Source organism: Bombus impatiens, unplaced genomic scaffold (genome assembly GCF_000188095.3).
Source record: "Bombus impatiens unplaced genomic scaffold, BIMP_2.2 scf_0276, whole genome shotgun sequence".
NCBI lineage: Eukaryota > Metazoa > Arthropoda > Insecta > Hymenoptera > Apidae > Bombus > Bombus impatiens.
The window spans coordinates 433,961-457,995 of NT_176695.1; the positions used below are offsets into that span (position 1 = coordinate 433,961).

The 24,035-nt window shown below is 36.6% G+C and overlaps 1 protein-coding gene and 1 long non-coding RNA gene across 2 annotated transcripts; both read left to right on the top strand.

The window, feature by feature from the left end:
- Nucleotides 1-3,885: 3,885 nt before the first annotated feature.
- On the top strand, nucleotides 3,886-5,013 carry LOC117151553. Its single transcript, XR_004461575.1, has 2 exons — nucleotides 3,886-4,121; nucleotides 4,252-5,013. It is a non-coding gene; the product is annotated as an uncharacterized LOC117151553 (long non-coding RNA).
- An 8,203-nt stretch (nucleotides 5,014-13,216) lies between these two features.
- On the top strand, nucleotides 13,217-13,702 carry LOC117151551 (the record flags this gene model as incomplete). Its single annotated transcript, XM_033320324.1, has 1 exon — nucleotides 13,217-13,702. A coding segment is annotated over one exon (486 nt), but the record flags the coding sequence as incomplete, so codon positions are not given.
- Nucleotides 13,703-24,035: the final 10,333 nt, after the last annotated feature.

Here is a 24,035-nt window from a genome sequence, read left to right on the forward strand (position 1 = left end):
AAAAAATAGAGTAGTTTGAATCCATAAAGTTTAGTGGATAAAATAATTGGGTAAATTGAAAACAATATATGCCCGTATATATGTATCATACACACATGTGTTAAGTGATTAAAGTTTATAATGAAATATAGAAAGAAATAATAATAACGATTGTAACAAACTTTTGTAGATATTTACGTGTAAATAGTTGAATTGGGTTAAATTCGAGATGAATGAAAATACCAGAAAAGAATATTATACGTATTATTCTTTCTGCAAATTTTACAGAGAAAAGATATTTCGATTCCTATTTTTTCACGCGGTAGTTTCGTTATTTTATTTTATTCTGCTGCATTTTATCGAAACGACGATAAATCGTCCTGCTGGAAAGTATTTCGTGAAATAAGTGTTTTCTGTGATGATAATAGCGTTTGATAGCTTGTCGTGAAATAATTTTGCAAATAATTGCTTCGCGCCATCAAACATAAACGAAATTTTTATCAAAAGCCGATTTACTGTACGGCGCTAACTTACATTAACTTCCTTAAATTTTCACGCGACAATGGAATGAACAAAGTTGTCCTGTTAAAAACACGACGTGACGTAAATCCAACAAGACGCGAAGTATTTAATTGACGAATAATGGAACATGATTGCTAACGATGCGAGGTGTTTCGTTGATAGGAGCAACGAACGCTCGTTGGCTAACCGAACTAATTGAAAGGCGAATTCGTTCCGACGATCGATTCGTCAAATAATCAATGTAGTCAAAAAAAGAGCGAGAAAAAACAGGTTCGAATGGATGTTAACGCAAATGATGCAAATATAAAATATTTGCTCGGGAGAATGCACATATTTCAGAAGCTTTGCAAAACGAAACGTGGCGCAAGTATAAAGCTTTTTCCACGTTACAATATTAATATGCTTGTATTTTAGCGAAACGATTTAAAAATGATTGCCTGTTCGTTTAATTGTTTTCGGAGAATATTCCAGACTATAATGGTCGAACGAATGTCGAATGGATATGTGAGATAAGAAAGAAATTTAAGTGATTCTTGGTCGCGTCCATTTCTCCAAAGATATTCATCAGAAGCATGTGCAGGAGTAAAGCAATGGAATCTGCGGCAGTCCATTAAAGTGTTACGTAACGCCGATGAATAGAAGGAAGCTGGAACAAATTACCAGCTTGTTTCACTTTGTCCCGTGAAACAAAGCGGTGATTTAAAGACGCGTTCCAAGTTTCGACGTTGTGGTCGTAATCTCACCCCCTTCTCGCGTGTTATACTCGTCCATTATAAATAAATATATAAATTCAACGAACTACTTCGAAGTGATCCTGTAACACGTGAATATTTTATCGGACAATTTATATGTTTTCAATGTAACACGAACGGTAAAAGCGATGGGGGATAGGATTTCATTATACGTTAACGAAGAGGTTATTTCCATTTCTGTGCACTTCGCTTACTATAAAGTATTGAAAAGAATCATTATTCCACAGTATCGGACCGATGTAATTACAGCTTCGAATAATTAAAAAACAGGAATTTATTTTAGTTCTCCTGCAAGACGAACGTGACTGGAAATTTTGAAGAGCTATTCATCGAGAATCCAACGAAAATCAATTCTTCTTGTTATCGTAATCTATGCATGTTCATTTTAGGATAACATTTTTCGCTAAAGAAAAGAAAAAGAACGAACGCAGCAATATAGTGGGTTGCACAAACATAATTCGATCGTTTGTCGTCGCGAAACTTTGAAACGTTCGCACGAACCATAACGGCTTCCGACACGGCGGATAGCGAGCCGGAAATCGTATGATGAGGGACGAAATGCTAGATGAAACGTTGAACGAACCACTGTGCTGGACGTATCACTATACGTGGTCAGGATCGAACAAACAGCGGCGCTGCAACTTTCTGAAGTTTCGGGAAAATTGCTGGCTGGGCCCAAAAGCTCGTCAACAGAAAAATTCTGGCAAAGAACATACATCGCGTCCCTCCTCCGTTTTAACGCGTAGCCATTTTTTGTTACAAATGACCGGATACTGCCCTGGACGGGTACCGACAAATACCTACGTCGCGTTCGTTATAAAGTTTACGTCAGTCGTGTATGGTTAAGCCGTTAAGCGAATAGAAAAAAGACGCGATACTAAAAAAGAAACTAAAAAGAAAGAAAAGAAGGAGGATGGTTGGGTGGTAGGAGAAAGTATAAAAAAGCAAAAATGACGACGTAGGTAACAAAAGTTCGTATAAATATTTAACACGTGTTACCTGTTTCCAGGGTTTTACTGGCCGTTTTCTTCTATAGAAAGTAAAAGGTTGAACGAATCTGCCCATTTTCATTAGGCGGAATTCGAAAAAAAAATTAGGTCTCAGAAAGCAAAAGTTCGTACAACTTTGGGTTAATTAGTTTTATTTGGAACCTGTAGGTTGCCAAAGGAACTGGTCACGTAAGATCAAGTGATTAATAGGTTGTTAACGAGTCTCGGAACAAAATAGCCATTATCGGGAAAGTGTATTATATTTCTTACCACATTTCTCATCAAGATCAGTCCAGAATAGCACCAAGGTTAAATGGAGGAAGTAACACGTTCTCCTAATCAGCCTCGTTACAGACGACTGAAGTACGTAGTACTTTGATGGCAATTACCAAGTCAACAACCCATTAAGCTACGTATATTTTGAATGAAGCTTCACCCGCCTGGTTGAAGTCGTTTTTTTTCATGAATGTAGAATTATGCGAATAGACATAATACCGTGTTCTCGCCATTCACATAGCTATTTAGTGGCACTCGACAACAAAACTTTTCAACGGTTTCCTCGGTACAAGTATCACCGAAACGTTAGCGCCGACAGGCCTAATGAACTATCGATATCTGTTTCGTCCCGTGGCCTGCTACACAAAGCGGATTCTATCCCTCGGACAAGATGGTTTCCAGATGTCTAAACATCTTCATTGCATACATTTAACAAGCTTAAGGACCCGCCATGAGTCTTACGATTTCTCTATTTAACACGTTGGTCGCCCAGCGTAATTCGGCTAAGTTTCTCGCAAGGCCCAAATCCGACCGTCGTACGCAGAACGTAAACAGAGCCATAAGCGGGAATTCATTGCTGTATCGCCTTCTATCCATTGTAAAGAACAAATTATTTAATTCCGAAATTGGAGAAAGCGATAAGCTTTCCAGCTAGAGTATTCCGAGGGATCTCTTGGCGGACATCCCAGATCTTTCATTCAGTCGAGAAGCATACTTCTTGTGAGACGCACGAGAGTGATCTTTTCATCCTCAAAATGTTCAGTAGACAGCGTGAAAATATATTTGAAAGTGAGGAGAGTAGTGATGACAAAATGGTGAATTTTAGAAAAAAAGTTAGAAATAGAATTTCATTGAGTTCGGACTCGGATATTGAGGAAGCATATGCAAGTGAAGATCTTGAAGACATGTTGGAAGAATTTTCTATAGACGCAGAAGAGGAATTGGACTTTATTGATGATTCATTGAACAATATTCAGTGGAACGAATTCGCTAACGGGGAACTGACATTTCCGTTCACGGGAAAAAGCGAACTTCTGATGGATTTGCCATCTGACATTAGCGCAAGTGAAGTGTTTTCGTTATTCATTGATGAAAAAGTGATAAGCCTTTTAGTCACAGAGACTAATAGATATGCAGAGAAAAAATTACATCAGAAATGGAAACCCACCACTTCCAAAGAAATTATAAAATTTATCGAACTAGTGGTTTGGATGGGTCTAGTACAGGTACCGCTTGTTAAATATTGGTCAACGCACCCTTTTTACAATTTTTCATTTCCACGCAGCAGAATGTCCCGTAATCGTTTTTGAATTGCTATTAGGAAACTTGCATTTTGCAAATAACGAAACTATAGAACCGGGTAGCGGACTCGGAAAGGTTTTACCACTCATGAACATATTGATAGACAATTACCAAAAAAATTTGTTCACCAGGTAAAGATATTGTTGTCGACGAGACAATGGTTCCTTGGAGGGGACAACTAATATTCCGACAATACATACCGACGAAATCGCATAAGTATGTATAAAACTATTCAAACTGTGTTCCACCGAAGGTTACACATGGTCTGCAAAAGTATATTCTGAGCGAGATATCACCGGAAGTAAGCAAGTTGGCATAGCTGAAAACATCTGCATTGAACTTGCGGATAAATTGCTAAAGGAAGGACAAACTTTGTTCGTCGACAACTTTTATGCCAGCTATCAGTTAGCAGTCAAATTTTTAAATTTTAGGACCCATATCGTTGGAACTGTACGACACAACAAAAAATATATGCCCAATTTCGTAATGTCGTACCGGTTGAAGACAGGTGGAATGATAACACGAGAAGATAAGAACGGTATTGTGATGCTTAAATGGAGAGATGTTCAAGATGTTGAAATATTATCAACAAAACATGCACCCATTATGATTTCAAGCTCGAATTCTACATATCGCGGACGTCCTCTGAAACAGAAACCTTTGGCGGTAATTGCATACAATAGTGGAAAAAGTGGTATCGACAGAAGCGACCAGATGGTCTCACATGCCACTACGATACGGAAAAGCATCAAGTGGTATTGGAAATTAGCACTACATTTAATCTTAGGAACAACTATAACAAATGCTCATATTGTGTACCAAACAGCCACAAACAAAAAATATCGATAAAAAAATTTCGGGAAATTCTCGTTTCCGAATGGCTCGATGTGTCTTCAGAAAATACTGTGCCCGACAACCATCGGGAGAAAACGAAGGTGTCCCACCATTTGGAGATTCGTAAAAATCAGCAGGGCAAGCCTATAAGAAGGATGTGCGCCCTATGTTACAAGAAGAAGAGGCAAACTGTCGCACCCCAAGAAGCGAGAATAAACGTAAAAAAAACTACAACATATTGTTCGAAGTATCCAAAAAAACTCCAAATGTGTTTGGAATGTTTTAACGAATACCATGCGATATTGCATAATGTAATATTTTATCCAGAATATAAATTAATAAAAAGTATGGTATAATGTCTTTTTAATATTTTTATGTTGTATATCCTATACATAATATCCTATATTTAATTAACTCGAACAAGAAGTACGTCACCCATATTTGGGCGACGGGTCCCCACGGAAACATACCCGTCACACAGGTATGGGTGACGAGACGACCAACGTCTTAAGATCCTTCAAACCGAACAAATATCTTTTAGTTGTAGCATTCCTTAAATTTATTATCCACTCCGGAAAGAAACGGGAAATCTGGTTTTTCTCACATATGATGCTTCTCGCTAGCCACTTTCACTCGGAGACAGCTAGCATCCTTCCTCACTACCAACATGGTAGATTAACCAATTAACAGCGACGTTCATTTTCCTCACTTTCCTAACGAAAACTTGCCCTTAACAAATCCGCTTATCTCGTCATCGTCATAGAAAGTTCAGTTGCTCTATGTTTTTTTGACCAGTCTTCATCTTAACTTATATTGCGTACTCTGCTCGATCGCTATCTTAACTTATTGCTTATCAGTCGAGTTTTAACCGAGAAGTGAGAATCGTGAGTTGGAATTGAGAGTTGTACGTAAAGAGTCGAAGGCGAGAATTGTTAACAAATGTACTGTTAAGCACCGCCGTGTATTCCTTTGGCATCCTACACCAAAATCACCTCATCTATTAGGATTTTGTGGTTCTCGATTAGTTTAATTTGCCCCCGTTTTATCGCGATAGAAGTCGAAAAGAGGAAAAAAGATATAACCGTTTGATCGAACACGATGTTACGCTGGTTCCGAGAACGGATTTTTCTGTGTTTTCGCATGAACGTATCAAACAACGACCTGCGAATTCGACAAGAAATTTCTCATAGATTCTAGATGATATTTTATTAAATCTGTACATCAGGGGTTGACTTTTGCTCAATTTTCCCCATTCAAATTTGTCATTGTTGAATAAATGTCTTGTATGTATAAAAGAAAGTGTCTCAAAATATATTTCTTTTAATGCTATTTTTTACTCATTCATCGAAAACCCTTAGTAAAGAGTGTATAGACAGAGGCGAAAGGCGTATATCGTTATTTTTACAAGCAATGTATTATTAGCAACTGCGTGTTGTTAAGGTTTGTCACGTGCCATTATTCCGTGGTAGCTTATTAGAAAGTTGATAACAAGTACGGCGCTTGTCAGTTATTTTTCCCCCTCGATACGCAGTCCTTTCGTTGAAATCCATTTTTACATTCCTTTGATCTACGTCACGGCATGCGTAAACGTCTCTTGGAACATAACTTAGAAATACGAGCGCATTGTATCGACGCGCAAGTAAGAAAAACAAGCAGAAGAGGGACGATATATGGCTTCCACTTACTGGCAAATATATTAATTCGCGCGAAACGCTTTCGTCACGGTTTGCATGCATTAAAATTTGCATCCGGCGTCCACGGAGTCGCGCGCGCGCGCGGAAAATTTAAAATTTAAATCACGCGCGCAATCGTAACACGTGACGCGGAGTACCGCCTTTACCGTGTCGCGATTTTTATTGAAAATGTACTCTCGAGGTGCCAGTTAATGCATAAATCGTTTGCTTTATTACTTTCACGATACCGTCTACGAGACGTTTTTCTTCATTTTACGTCTCCTTATATTTTAATTGATCTATAGTGATTGATGATAAATGGCCGATTCATTAATAATTTTCTATTTTAAACCAATTCTCCGAAGAATTTGCGTTTCCTATCTATATCATTCTCCTAGCAAACTGATAATATTATGAAATTTTATACATTTTATATGGAAAGAAATTTTTGTATGCGTCATATCCTAAATTGAATTTACAGCATGCCACAGATGTATGATTATTCGTACGACAGATTTATACGCGTTTAGTTTTATTCGTGTTAGTTTCGAACAGTAGTTAGCTTCCCGAGGCATCAATCTCCCGATGTTTCAGCGACGCGTTCGTAACCCCTGTATTTTTGGCTGGTACACAACAAAACGATATATCGCCGTTCGACACTCAAAGGGTTATTTCAGCGGTGCGGTTTCGCCCCTCGTAACCGTTCCCAGAAATTTATTTTACGGTCCCTCCGGCCTCCGGTGGAAAGTGTCTAAACGGAAACGCGCGATTCGAAATGAAAAAAGCTAAAAGCCATAACTCTCCGATATATATAATCAATCAACGACGTGCAATTAGTTGAAAAACAAATCCCTCACATTTTGTTACGCTTTATTTTATAATTAAAGTAGTTAGAAAATTATAGCTAATTGTAAGGAATGTAAAAAAAAAAAGATTCAAAATTTTAAAAAATTTCAACTTCAAATTTGGGGAATATTTATGTCACATATCGAATCAATAGTCGCAGCCACGTGAAAAATCTTCCAAAATATTTACTGCTTGTACATTTTTTTTTTTTTTTGCATTATATCTCTTTTGTCATTTCTCATTCTCATGTCATTTGTGTACTTTATACGTTAATATTTTTATATTCTTAGAATACATATTTCGTTAACGTTGCTACGATCTTACTCTCCTTTAGTAAACAAAATGAATTTTTCGAATTGTTTAAGAAGTTCAGCGTAAAATTTTGCAAAGAAAAATTTTTCGTGTTAGTAAGACTTGCTTCAATTTTGTTTAAACTACAGATATTTTTTAACATTACAAAAATATAATTGGATCGAAAATGACCGAAACAAGTATTCATATATCATCTACTATCTTTCATCGTCTGTCTCTTTTCCTTTCAAACGTATGCTATTAATATCGAAATTTTGAACTATAATACAAGCCCCATTGCTTGTGGCTAACTTTTTAAGTAAACAAGTTTACACAAGACAGTTTCAACATCGCTATATGTCCTCGGCTTCTAGCAAGAACAGTAAACACGGTGAAGCACGTTTTCGCCTTCGTCCACGACACGATACAGCAAGAGCCATCTTTGAAATTAACCAAGAATTCTCAGAGGACGGCCGCTGCGTGGTCTGTGTAATCACTTGACCTAGGGCTGAACAGATTTTAGATAATAATACCGTCCCGGTTATATGCTTACTGCCTTAATCCACGCTTACGACTGTAAGTCCCTGCTGAACTTCCGCTCCTTTCGAAGCATACGTAGCCACGTTTTATCAAGATTAGATCCGATTAGAAGATTCACGCGTTGTCGACAAAAGGTGTTGAAACGCCTACGAAGAACCAGGCCTTCCATTCGAACGAACATATTCTTTTAAGATTGCGAAACCTGCGTGCTTCTGTTACGCGTATTTAAACGCAACGGAATTGAAATTGAATCGTTTTGAAGGATGCGTTTCATTTCAGCAGCCGCTTTTGCGAAACGATAATTAAACGTTTATGTCGTCGCATTTCGAATTTCGCCAAGATATTTGTTCGACACAAATGTGAAACCTGTCAAATAAACGCATCGCCATAAATTAATTTCGTGAGGGGATTCACCGAAATGAACATTGGATTTTATTTGTACCCTGCCTTTCTTTTTCTGTTACTTTCTTTTCGATCCTTTTATCACTCGTACTGTCTTCTTCTACATTTTCCCTTCATCATTCTCATCAAATCTGCACCATTGTAACGCAACCATCTCACGCAAATTAAGCGATCAAATAAAAAGGGAATCAATTAACAAATTCCGCAACAACGCAAAAAACATTTTAAACGGAGCATTTTAGCCGAAGAAAATAATTACGTTGCGCAAGTGAAGTGAAAAAGACGAAGTAAGAGAGAGATTTTTCCAGCCGGGCTGGTGGTGTAATTTAAAGCAGCCCAGCGGGTAGCAAGAATATTTGTTTCTCGGGCGTGTTCTCGTTGAGGATCGAAATAAGGAACGGTGAATCGCAGCGAAAATCCTGTAAGCATGCTTCCGTGGCGGGCTTTTGAACGAAACAAGCCCGGTTGGTTTTAAAGAGCAGCTTATTATACCAATACGCTGTTTTCAACCTGCATCTCTCTGCCACTTCTTCATATCTCCACCTGGCTGCTCGATGAAATTTTGCTATTGAACGCACATCGTTACACAGTCCCGCCTGTGGCGCAATAATTAAGGTGCACGTCTATATCGTTCGCGATTCTCCTATTATATTGATCTGACAACGATGGCACAATGTTAATTACGGGCTTAGTCAGCCGTTCTTCTGGATATTTTCATCGTGATTAAGGGTAATTCCATATAGAGCTCAAATTGTAACGCCCCCGCTGATTTCATTAAAAATTTTGCGCCACTATTCATCAGTGTTACTCTCGGTACGCGATTTGTTCTTTCGTCATTTTCTTATTCGTCTATCGTTTGTTTCTTTATAATCTCCTGTTGCTAGTTTATATTTGGATTTTACCTATTTAAATTATCGGTATGTTTAGCCTCTTATATACAGGGTGGTTGGTAACTGATGGTACAAGCGGAAAGGGGGTGATTCTACGCGAAAAAAGAAGTCGAAAATATAGAATAAAAATTTTTTTTTATTTTTTTTTTTTTAATTTTTCCATCGAGACAACGATCTACAGTGAGATCCGTTATAACGTACCGCACGCGTACCGAGCGAAAATCCAAAGTCAATTTTCTCGAAAACAAAGCCTCAAACGAAAAATGTTTATTCTATGTTTTCGACTTCTTCGCGTAGAATCACCCCCTTTCCGCTTGTACCACCAGTTACCAACCACCCTGTATAATAAAATCAAAACTCGTAGCTAGGATCTGCTTTATATTTACTTATTGCAAATATGCTTAACAATTTGTACATTCACGAAATATAAGAACATACATAATAAAACTCATTTTACAAAAACACAACAGAGCTCCAGTTCCAACTTTTAAAAATCCTAGTACGCTGCCTTGCCTATACTTGTTCCTGGTTCTTCCATATCTGCAATATACTTTTGCCATATGGGATACCGCACTTAGCAAAACACCGAGACCGGCTTTGAAAAATTCAACACAACTTCTTGCTATCTGCAACTGTTTCCTATCTTTTAAGATATACTCTTATGAAACGGAATAACCACAAATGGTATGGCATAATATTTAGATTTAATTTATATCCTCTGTATAACAGACGTACTGTTGTGGCATGCTTCTGCGCAACATTGTTAATAATAGAATTGATCGTCCTGCTTTTCTTAATCTAGCGAAATTACATGTAACATCTCACACTGTCACACATCCAAACCTATTTTATTAGCCCTTTTATATATCTAAATACGATCACATTGATACCATTGATAAAATCTGCAACAGATTTCATAATTATTTTCACCTTGTCTCTGACATCGTCGATAAAGTTAAACATTCTATATAGTGTTTTCTTTACGACACTATTCCTGTTCTAGGCTAATCACAACTCACATCATCTACTTGTGATTTTTTGATCTACCTGTGATTTTCATTGAGCGAAAGATTTTGTTTTGTTCTATACGTGCGATGTTTTTCTATACGTTCTGAAAGAGCTTTGCTCGTTTATTGCCGTAAATAAATAAATAAATAAAATTGCTTGAAACTAAAAAGACACAACTTTTTTTTCTTTTATGACTCGTTGATTTATTTTTATGATTCTCCTCTTGCTTGTTTACGTTACGACACCATGTGTTTACATTCTCTCTGTATTCGTTTAATTGGAATTCTCCGCATTCTCCGGATACTTCTTCGTGTGCTTTATCAGAAGAAACAGACCTTCTTGAGAAAATTTTGAAAGAAAAGCCAAAATTGACTACTTAGACGGTTTATCTTCCATTCTTTGCTAAGAAAAAGACGCAAGTCCGTAAGACAGAACACGAAGCAGTGGTAGGAAAGTTTCCATTCGACCAGCGAACTTGTTCATCTTAAAACTTCGCCGTGTAATAAAAAAGGAAGTATCGAATAAACTCGGGAAACAAAAATGTCAAAGATAATCTCGATTCATCGGCAATAAATTTCGCGGGATCAAGTTAACGTCAAAGATCGATCCCGGTGATAGCATGTGGATCGTTGGTGCGTAATTAATAATTAGTGGCTGGCCAGAAAATTATTCACTATTATGGTAATAGCGATTAAATCATCCCTGCCGCGTGTTACCGCCGCCGATTTTCCACAAAGCGGTTACCTAAGCTTTTGTAAATTTACATACAATAAACCACGCGCGTTATCTCAAACGTAACGTTGCAAGAGGATCATAAGGAAAGAAAAGAATAAAAGAAGAGAGAAAAAGAAGAGTTAATAATCGATGGTTAATAATCGAACAATCGTTAACTGCATCTCCCTTGGTTAATTGAATGAGAACGCGAGCCGAAAACGAAGGACGAGAAATCCAGCCTATTTCATTTCAGATTATCTTCCTCTCTATCGCTTCATATTCGATCATCGATGTATAAAGAGACTCGTTTCTCCCTTGTGAATTTTTCCGTCGTATCCCCTCGACTTTTTTATCGTGAGTCACGCAACGATTCATTTCGATATCAAAAATCCGACAAAGGCTTTTTAAAGCGCGAAAATGAAAACGAAAGATTATCTTTCGTCCCTATCCCCACGCAGTCTCGTCGATTGTCCGTCATCCTAGCAAAATAAAGAGACACGAGGAACGAACAAAAGAGGCAAAGCTAAACGCTCGAGTTTCCGTGCCTGTTAGACGCGTGAAGGATTCTCCGTTTTTACAAACGAGCTACGTCTAAATCTCGTGGTTTAAAGATTTTCTCTTTCATTAACGTTTTACGATTCTCCTTGAAGTTTTTTCCAAGCTAAAATGAAGATACTGAACGGATCTTGTGTGTTTATTCTGCGTGGGATCTTTTTTAACGAACAGATGAAATCCAACAACGATTATTCGACAGAGAGATTCCTTGCGTGGAAGATGAACGGTTTGACGGCAATCAACGAAAGTGGAAGAATAGTACGCGCAGAAGGGAAGCTGTTTGTCAGCTTTTTTTGTTCTTTTGTTTCAGAAAATTGTACGAAATAGTATAGAATATCGAAGATGGGAATGTTATGGAGATACACCGCGGATGAAGATTGGCATGTTATGGATAAGTATATTGTTTAACGATGAGGAGGGATGTTGAAAATAGAGGGAATAAGTGGAACGAGTTTTACGAGCGTGTTTTAGGCCATGAGAAAAAGAAGAATAATAGATGAAAGAAATTCGTAAAGGAAAACTGGCAAATAGCAAAAGAAAAAATAATAAAAATTTATGTATATCTATAAACCACAGGAGCACGATATGGTAAGTACATTCTCGTTGATTTTCTAATTTTAATATCACTTTATGATTAAATAGAAGGATTTTAATATGACATAGTTGAAAATTTTTTTTTATTATTATTTATTTATTTACATTTTACAATTTGCCCAGTAGGACATTTGGTAAAATATTATAGCTTAGTGATATAGCAATATAGCATGTGGGTGGCTACCCCCAGTGGGATACCATCTTCAAAATAGTTGAAAATGAAAACAATCTTAGGTCTAAAGATGTATTTAAAATATCAGATAAGTTGACCAAATGTTATGAAAAGCAAGAGTGTAATTATTAAAACATGATAGATTAATACATATTTTATAGAAAATGTCGTATGAGGCAACTAATGTATACAAAATTATATAACTCCATTTAAAAAAGTGGAGGTGACTTTGAAATCTTCGAAACTCCTCCAGCTGCAAAAATTTGTTACTGCCATATTATAGCTTCTTCTATACTGAACAACATTTGTTAATAAAATTTTCCCAGATCTCTATAAACAACGGAAATATTCAAGTGCCAATTCTCTTATCGGACCATTCTGCGTAATAAAGAATAATACTGAAAAATACTATTAAAAATATCGAAATGGAAAGTAGATCTTACATAAATACAATGCTTGAAACATATATTTATATACCTAACACTATCGCTTCCTTTTTCTGCACGCTTTAACAGCAAACCAACTTAAACTAGTCGCAGAGCACAGCACATAGAAATAAATCGCCGATCAGCCAGAATAAGCGGGCTACAAATCAAGATAGCGCTCGTTTGGTAGCCGTTTTCAGCGACGTTTCACCATTGCATCTTCCATCCCCAAATCGAGAGAAAAGGAGGTCGGAATAACGACAGCAAAAGGTAGTAGCAGAAATCTCAAAGAGTAAAGTCTTTTTGGTATCCATTTTAAATACTATTGTGCACACTTTTACATTACCGTTATTGAAACGATATTCTAACATCAAGTGAACGTATGAATATTTTCATTTAGCAATGATGTTTACATTCGGTGCGAAGGAAGATGAAACACTATCATTTTATCGCTAGAAGAGGTGAGAAAGGGAGGGACGCAGATAGAAGCAGGAGAGGAGCAAGAAAGGACGACAGCAGACCAAATTATAGAAGAAAGAAGAAAGAGAGAAGCAGAAGAGAGGGGGAAAAGGATAAGGGAATCCAAATATAATATACACTACAGAAATATAGCCAAAGAAAAATTACCAAAGTACTTAGAAGGGAGGATGAAGTGGAGGGACAGAAGAATACTGGCAAAATTCAGATGTGGAAACGAGACCAAAGCAGAGGAATACTGGAAAGAAGAGGGAGAAAAAAGATGCAGACTATGTAGAAGGAAAGAAGAAGACCTGAGACATGTAATAGAAGAATGTGAAATAACAGGAGGACCAAAGGACATAGGAAAAACGCTAAATAAGATTGGAGAAGGTTTAACAGAACTGAAAGCAATAATAGAGAAGAGAAGGGCTAAAGACCAAAGTTGCAATGGTTTTAAGTCATTAGTTGCTAATTTGTAGTTTCTAGTTTTAGTTTCTAGAAATAGAATAATTAAGATAGTGCAATAGAATAGAGTGGAAAAGAGGGGAGGTAGACATATAAGAAGAGAAATAAACGTGAGATGTAAAACCGAAAGTTCGTCCAAAACCGAAAGGCACGGACTGAGCAATAATAAATAAATAAACTATCATTTTATTACATCGTTCGAATACTTTTGTGAGACACTTAACATGAATGTTTCTAATAAATGTATCACAACTCCTGTCTATATTATTGAATCGTTTTCAAATTTTACTGATGTAATCTTGACACTTTCCCGCCACTATAGATACCAAATTATTTTAACAAATTAGTTTAGTACACCTCATTTTATTAATTGAAATTTGTAAGTGTAAGCGTTCGAATACTTTCGTGAGCCACTGTATCTAGCTTCGTAACTGAAACTTCAAAACAGATCTCTCTTTGTATACATATTTTAAAAACTTCAATTTACTACTTCTGGTTGTGTTTCAAGCCCACAGAGTTCAATCAAAGTACAAGTTATTTGCAATAGTGAAAATACTTTACGTAGTATTCTTGATGTGATTCTTTATACTTTATGTAATATCTTTTTAGTTATAAATCCATGGGAAATTCACAATTAGAAAAATGTCCAAAATGCCTACGAACTATGAACATATGTATACAAACTGGAAATTTTTGAATGGTTTTATAATCATATTCAAGGTATAGTACTCGCTATAACATGTAATGGGTGAAACAAATATTTATGTAGATTCCATTTTAACCAGTTAACTGTGTTATCTTTGACGAGTGTACACGTCAAACAAAAACTTTATTTCGATGCGCTTGTATTTATTTACGCACTCCATGACCTAACTCCATAAGAGAGATTCTAAAACTAAATTCCGCAGTCAATTGGTTAATAGTTGTATCCATCAAAATATTAGTTTGCACAAATATCAGCAGTCTACCTATGAAAAAATCTTCTATACCGCATAGAAGAGTTGTATTCGTAGGAAAAAAGTACAAGTGTCGTTCACTATCCACTTACACCGTACGTGAAATGTTTGCTATAGAAATCCCAGTCTCGGTAGTAAACGTAAAAGAATATTCCAAGAATAGAAAAGACACATCTAACGCGGGGAAGTTTGATCGATTCCGAATATTCTTGGAAGTGGAACGTTTTATGAGGGCCAATTTAACGTCCAAACTTTACGATGCCGAATACCTATCGCGATGGTTGATGATAGTCGCACGAGAATGATATACCGACGATTCCAGAAATAATATTATACTGTTGTTTGAAAGGTTCGATCAGCAAGCACATCTTACCAGATATCAAGTCGATAAGGCAGAAGCTTTATCCTTACACTTGACGAGCGATTTTCACGTCTTCGCATTTCGCTTACTTTTCCTAAACGTTTGCTTTTCCCTTCTGTCTCTTTTTTTGTTCCTTTTACCTTCGAAAACACGACCTTTCATCGTACGTGCCTGCTCATCCTCCCTTTTAACGAGAACGCAAAGTCGAGAAGATTACGAAACGAATGAGCTTCAAGTCGCAAGAAAAAGTTCGCGTATCGTAAAGTTCGGCCCCGCAAAATCCGACGGCTGGACGGACTATGAAATTCCAAGCATGCCATCAAATACCGTGTTTAAATATTTTTATAGTGCCCTGAGTTCTCTCATTGTTCGCGAAACTATGAAGGAATGTGAGTTTCAATTAATTCGCGAATTATTAATTCTTCAAAGTTCCTTATCGCGATTGCAGATCATTACAAATGTCCGAAAATACAGTTTTCTAAACTGCCACGAAACTTCGAAACAAATTACCCCGAAGTATCTCTGAATATCGATACGTTTTCGTGGTTGTAAATGTTTTTGCCACCCCTTCGTAGCATTGGCCGACAAGAAGATTTTATTGCGTGTTTGTATCTAAAAACGGGATTGTATTTCTTGTTCGATTGGGAGTATTGATGTTATAGACAAATGAAATTAAATTCTGATATAGAATATATTTGTTTCGAAAATGGAAGATCCAGAATCCTATTATATTTTTATATGTATGTAACTTTATTCCAATTTTGCAGTATATATGATACGCCGTAATATTTTTAAATTACTAGTACACTTTCAAAATTCGAAATTATACAGCCTACTCTGATATTTGTTTATTTCAAATACGGTGCCAAACAAAAGTATTGGCATAGGCCGGGTCTTCGTATAAAATTCTTTGTAAATCTGTAAAGAATGTGATTCTCTATTTAATCTTTTTGTAAAACATAACTGTCGATTCTAAAGTTTAAATATACCATGAAACATGCATTTTAAAAATGATTTTAATAAACAAAAAAGGCAAAATGCACGCAAAAGTCTGTTTTCAGAGGAACAAAAGTATTAGCATACTTAAGAAATTTGTTATTACGTGTAGTATACCTAAATATTTCCAATGTTAGCATATCTGTTATATCACGGGAAGCTCCTCCATTCAAGCTGATGATCATTTTAGAGTTAGTAAGAATATTTTCCAGAAAGATAAATTACGTGAATAATGGAAAATAAAACAAAAGAGACAACAAGGGTTGAAAGAAAGGTTGTATTAAATTTATATGCGCAAGGAAAATCTTATTCGGAAATAAGCAAAGTTATTAACAGAAGTCGTTTTGCCATAAGAAGTGTGATTAAATGATTTCTTGAGAATGAGATCTAAGAAATACCACACGAAGACACCGTCCTTGGGAGCTTACAAGCCGAGAAAGAAATATAGTCGATATAATAAAAAAAGAACGTAAAACTATATCATTGGAAATAGCTGGAATAGTAAAACACGAAACAGAATTTAACACGAAAATACAACACCCAGAACTGCTGGATACGAATAAAGAATTGCAAGAAAAAAACCATACATTAGTAAAATTCATAAAAAAAATTATTGATGTTCGCTATTAATTATGTACACGAAAATACAACTTTCTGCGACAAAGTATTGTTTTTAGGCGAAAGCAAATTTAATATTTTTCAATGGAATGGGCGGTTTTTAATTTGATGAAAACCGAATACTGAATCAGATGAAAAAATTTGTCCAAACCTTCAAACACGAGAGTGGTGGAGTAATGGTATCAGCGTGCATGAACATTTCTAGTGTAGGAGAACTTGTTTTTGTTGAAAACGCCAAGCACAAATATGATTATTTAAATATTTCAATATTTCAATTTCTAAAATTGAATTTAGGGCAAGATTATTATTTTCGGCAGGTTAATGATACCAAACAGCCTACATTGTTAGACATTACATTTTAATACATCGCATACGTTAACGACTCCAACACAATCTTTAAACCTAAATCTTATTGAGTATCTTTATCTTATATTACGTCTAAGCAAGACCTAAATAAAGTACTGCTGGAGGAATGACACCAAGTAGATCAAAAAGTCACAAAAATATTAATACATTCAATTTCTAATCGCCTGAGAGCTATTATAAAAAAAGGATTGTTTACTAGATATTAAACCAAATGTTGTAATAAATTTATATTGCAAAATCGTATATGCACCAATACTTTTGTTCCATTGAAAACGGACTTTTATATGCATATTTCATTTTTTTTATTATAATTATTTTTAAAGTTTATGATTCATGGTATGGTTAAACTTACATTTTATAAAAAGAATAAATAGAGAATCACATTCTTTAGAAAATTTACAAAGAATTTTATATGAAAATCCGACCTCTGTCAATACATTCGTTTCACTTTGTATATAAACTAAAAAATTATTCAAGCTAATAATTGTTTCAAACTAAAAAAATGAGAATTTCTAATATCGACGATGATCTTTCACAAACGAAGTCTCGTTTTATGTATAGTCTAGCTTAATCTGTTTCAATCTACGTCTTATTGATATTCGTGATGATATTCGTGATTCGTTTTGAACTTTCCAAATCTACACGAGATCACCCATTAGAAGTAACATAATATGTAATAAAGAAAATTATTCAGCAACAGTTTCGTAATTACAATGTAAAGTTACTAACTCGAGTACGTGATTGTTAAAAATTAATACATCGATACTACTTTGATTTCCTGAAAATAACTCGAAGTATCTGTACTTAAAGGGTATTCCAATTTCTGCACTGAAACAGTAATCAACTGCTGATAAATTTATAGTAGGAATCTCTATTTGCTGTGGATGATATCTAGGAATAATGTTACGTACGACGTTATCGATTGAACATAGTAAATAACTTACCAACCATTGTCATTTTATCTCTGCTATCGTACAACACACGGTATATACACAGGTCTAGAAACTCCAGTCGAGGAGGTAAGGCTACAAACGAGATATACGAATAGACAAATCGCCCTTCATGGCCCAACGTAACTGCCATACCGACTGAGAAATTCCATAGTAACTTCAGCGTGCTCTACTCATAAACAACAGTCATTGATAAAATACTTATTAAAGAAGTATCAGTAAAAGCCAAACAGCATCATATATGAATGCGTGTGCTTATAGAGAGTAGAGACATTTGATCTTGATAGGCAATTTCAGGCTCGATGTAGCGACGATATATTTCGCACGAATACTATTTCTTGAATACTTTAGTAGTATGAAGGTGTACATTTGAATTACAGACATATTCGTATAAAGAAATAGACAAAAATTGATTATGTATTGGATTGAGTATCACATACTGTTGATTCAGAAATGCCACACTGGCGTGGTTTTACTTCGACGTTCGCCCACGTCGACGATTGTACAAAGAATACTCGTAAACACGGCCGTCCCAAGTGTTCGAACTTCGCATTTTCTTACAGAACATCTTTAAGAGTTCCTTTGACAGATACGCCATACATGTATGCATTTTAATAAATAAAGTTTATTGATCACATGTTTATAATTTACATTGTATCTCGCAGTCTAAAGAAAATTCAAAGCGCTTAATAATTTACGTGAGACCCATTTGTTAAGAAAAAAGATTCAGTAATTGTTATAATAAGAATATTTCTTATAATGTTCCTTTTTATCTTTTTGATTTCAGTTCCATTATATCTAACACTAGATTCAATTAACTAACAACTACTATAAAATAAAACGAACAAATAAGAAAGAATAATCTGATTTGTTATAAACAAATTAATGAAATAATTATAAGAAAACTAATTGCGAAGCCAGTAAATTAGTTTTATAATAATATAAATTTTGCGAGACCTAACCTCCTTACCTGTTTGCCTATATATCCCGCCAAATATTCTTAGATCGTCAATCATTTCACATATTTTTATCATTTTGAAATGAGTGTCGTTCATGTGACCAACTATGGAATTTATAATTCTTCCCACAGTAAGCGTTGCAATATGTTTATGCATTTTGTTGATAACGTTATGAGTGACGCGAAAATGGTAATGGAACTTTAGCACAAACGAGATATAAGAATAGCCCAATCATACAATGTATTTTTTAGCCTGAATTCCTGCGACTCTAGAGCCCCATTACAGATATATATATATATTTTTTTTTATTTATTTGTTGAAATTACAATCAATTCTCGCGTTGAGAATTTTCAGTAATTTTTCTGGCGTGGCGCAGTGACATGGCTGTTTATTTACAATAAGTTAACACTTATTATAGATAGGTATAATTTATAAGTATTATAAGTAAATGCATATGCTTAATTTGGATAACTAAATGAATCTAGCGTTTAGGTCTAGCGGGTAGTGTTTTATTACAGATATATGAAAACATATTATGATCAAGAATTATAAATTCCCAATCGGGTCACATGAATGACAGCAATTTTAAAGTGATCAAAATCTATGAAATAATTGACAATCTAAGATAATTTGACAGGATAACAGCGAGACACAGATATAGAAATAAGCAGATCAAGTCTGCTAAAATAATCTTCTCTCCTTAAAAATAATTTTATGATAGTTTTCAATTAGTTTCCTCAGAATTAGTTAATTATTTCTCTTATAATTAATTAATTAATTCCTTTTTCTGTTTTCGTTTTATTTCACAGTAATTGTTAGTTAATATAACCTAGTTTGAGATACACTGGATCATCAAAGAGATAAATGGAAACGTTATAAGAAATGTTCGTTGTTACGTTTTGTTTGGCTCATTTTGGTTGTGTTGCCGTTAATTTTTGAATTCAGATTAAATTGTAGTGTTGTCTGTTATTTAATGCGATTGGCAATTAAACTCCACGTTTCGGCTAACCTGCTACGCGCAGGAGTACTGGCACAGGAGAGGATTAAAGTTGGTGAAAATAAATGTTCGCTTAATCCTATTATATTATTAGACAAATATTCTTCACAAAAAAATGTTTATTCGTATTCTAATTGGATATTGACAGGATTGTCGTTGAAATTTCAAATACTCGAAGTTACAATCGTTCGCAATACGTTTTCACTCTTATTAATTACAAGATTTTAATTTGATAGATTTTCAATAATTTACAAATTGACAAATGCAAACACGTCGATTAACAAGACTAACAAGAACTGGGAACTAATCACACGGAACTGAGGAATTAACTACTCTGAACTAAGGAATTATCTCTCTCTTCTTTGTCGCTACACTTATTTATATTTAGGTCTACCGTTGAGGGGTCGTCATGTGACGGGTTATTCCGTGGGGGTTGTGAGGCTCGAATTTGGTTTCTATACAAATTTTTAAAATTTATTTAAATTTCAAATTGGAACGCTCACTCGCGCTATTGGTAGTTTTAGTCTACGTTACGGCGCGTGCAATATGTATGCTTATTGTTTTTACTTGATTCGTATTAATAGATTTGTGATGCAGATAGTAAATTGCGAGCTAGATGACTGGGTTGAAATGTGAAACATTGGGTTAAAAAATAAATATATTTTTTAGGAATAAACATTTCCTGAAAAATAATGTTTATGCTTCCCTGAAATTAAGAAAGGATGCTACTCCTTGTTTGTATTCAAGTAATGATAACGATGTATTCAAAAATCATTTCAAAATCATTCCAAAAATTAAAGAATACAAGAATATTAAAAACTAGGAAATGAATTATAGTAAGAGAAGTCTAATGTTTTTTATTCGCAATTACGGGTGAATGCGGAGCACTGAAAAGAGTAAGTGAAAAACTCTTTTTAGGTAACATTAGTGATGTATGTCTGTAAAATGCAATCGTGCATAGAGTTCACAATTTCGTTTTAACGTTTATATTGACATAATTATTTCCTTGTGACGGACGAAATAGTTGTTTAACAGATAAATAACGATTATGTTTAATGCTATATCGCACTTCGTCCTCTATGTATTGTAAAATGCGTGGTACTCCCAGGTTTAATCTTCCAAGTCGTAGCACAATCGTTCGCTGATTTGATGTAATTGAGATTTGATCAGGCATAGGATAAAATTTGGCGCATTGCGAATTAAGATAGCGAGTTTAAATGATTTTCATAGGAATTGTGTTCTCCTATTTGAGTAAATGTCAATAAAAAATGTTTTAGTTTTCACCCAAAGAAACATATTAAAGGTTTTAAGGCCGCCCATTTTCGAAACGCACGGTGCGGAACACCACATCAAGACGACGCCAGGACTCTCCGTCTACAGCAACTTTCGACCCTCGCCCTCGATCGGCTTAAACAGGTGAAGGCGGAATTCGAGATGATGATTGAGCAAGGAGTGATTAGATCATCGAGGAGATGGGCATCATCCTTGCACGTTGTTGCCAAACAAGACGGAGGCCTACAACCCGGTACCATACCCGGCAGATGTTCGCTGCCCCATATTGAAGATTTTGCGCAGCAACTACATTTTTTTTTTTTTTATTTATTTGTTGAAATTACAATCAATTCTCGCGTTGAGAAGCAGCAACTACATGGTAAGCGAATCTTCTCGAAAATCGATCTCGTCCACGCGTATCATCAAATTACGATAGTACCCGAGGACGTCGAAAAATCTGCGGTCACGACCCTGTTTGGTTTGTTTCTCATAGCTTCGGAAGACGAAGAACAACATCGCGAACACTTGCGAATCTTATTTAAACGCTTAGACGAGTACGGCGTAGTAATAAACCCCGCGAAATGTGAATTCGGCGCGAGCGAAATCACATTTTTAGGATACACCGCAACCGCCGACTGGATAAAACCGCTAGCCGAAAGCGTAGACGCCATCGTCGAAGTACGGCAATCCGCGACCGGAAAGCACCTGCGAAGGTACCTCGGTATGACTAACTTCTACCGACGTTTCATACCGGGGGCCGCAAAAGTTTTTCAACCACTCAACTTGGTTAAAAGATGCAAAAAAGGGCAACGCGCCCATTAAGTGGTCGGAATAAACCGAAAATAGCTTCCGCGAGTCGAAACGCGCCCTCGCTGACGCCACGATGCTAGCACATCCGACTCCCGGAGCACCCGTCAGCCTCGCGGTAAACGCATCCGATTACGCGATAGGAGCGGTCTTGCAACAACGCGTCAACGATACTTGGCAGCCGTTAGGATTCCTTACGAAATCCTTGACCCCCGCGCAGCGAAAGTATAGCGCTTATGATCGCGAGCTACTCGCGATGTACACCGCGATTAAACGCTTTAGACACGCCGTGGAAGGGGAAGATTTTACGATTTATACGGATCATAGACCCCTTACATACGCGTTCGATCAAAATCTCGACAAGTGTTCACCGCGACAATTCCGACACCTAGACTATATTGGTCAATTTACGACCGATACCCGGTATATAAAGGGGCTAGATAACAATGTAGCTGACGCTTTATCCCGGATCGAAGCGATAGGGAAATCGATCGACTACTGAACTTCAGCAGCCGCGCAAGAGAACGATACGGAACGGTATTACGCGAAATCGTCAACTCCGGCATATACGCGTTACAGCTGAAAAAGATATGATTTCGCAACCAAGACGTGGAGATATATTGCGATATATCCAGCGAAACCGTGCGACCGTATGTTCCGAAATCTTTGCGACGCAGCATATTTAATTCGCTACACGGACTTTCCCACCCAGGGATACGCGCTACGCAAAACCTGATGATGACGCGTTTCATATGGCTGTCGATAAACAAGGATTGTCGAAACTAGACGCGGCAATGTATCCCATGTCAGCGATGTAAGGTCACCAGGCACGTACCCACACCCGTCAGAACATTCGGAGCGTTAGCAGACCGGTTCGAACACATACACATAGACATTATCGTGATGCAATATTCACAAGGCTACCGATATTGTTTAACGTGTATCGAGCGTTTCTCGCGTTGGCCTCCTTTCTACATGGATATTTCATTTCGGCGTGCCATTTAAAATAACATCTGATCAAAGACGTCAATTCTAATCAAAATTATTCGAGAAATTATGCCGGTTGCTCGGCATCAAGCATTTACGCACGACAGTCTATCACCTCGCGTCTAACGGAATGGTAGAGCGTTTGCATCGACAACTAAAAGCAGCAATCAAATGTCACTATATGAACAACTGGGTAGAAATTTTGCTAATTGTTTTTGTGGGCATACGAACCGCTATCAAGGAGGACCTGAACGCAATGGCAGCCGAAATGGCACCGGTCAATCATCATCCTAACTTGTATCGCGCACTCTGCTCAATCGCTATTGTCACGTAGGAGACACAAGAAATCACGAAAATGATAGATCACCGGTGATCTTGTAACGTCAACTTCCACAGCTACCAACTCAAACAGGAAAGGCCTTTCCGGGTGATCCTCCGAAACATCCACCACTCAGCAGACATAGACGAACTCAAATAAGAACTCTCAAAACTCGGCCACGAAGTCATCAACGTAAGTAATATAAGGCATAGAGTCTCGAAAGACCCGTTATCCTTATTCTTCTTAGACATAAAACAAAAACCGAACAATAAGGAAATCTACAATATCAGTCGCCTAATGAAATCAATAGTCAATAATCAATTCGAACCACCGCTTGTGAAAAAAGAAATAGTGCAATGCAAAAAGTGCCAAAAATACTGCAACCATACTTTCCGCTGCGTTAAATGTGCAGGAACTCACTCCACTGACCAGTGCGCTAAATCACCGGAAAGCCCAGCGAAATGCATCCACTGTCAAGGTAACCATCCTGCCAACTATAAACACTGCTCAGCCTATAAAACTCTATACACAAACAGGTACCCTAAACTCAGAGCAAAAGAGATAACCAACCAAACACCCAGCCCGCCGAAATTCACGACTACCCCAACCCCCTCACCCAACCAAACACCCAGTCATACCAAATTCATCACCACCTCAACCTCCTATGCCCAAGCAGTACAAGGCATCCAAAATAACCCGAATAGCCAAACGAATCTTTCCCAAAATAGTGTCCCCAACCCACCTAACACAGACAACTTC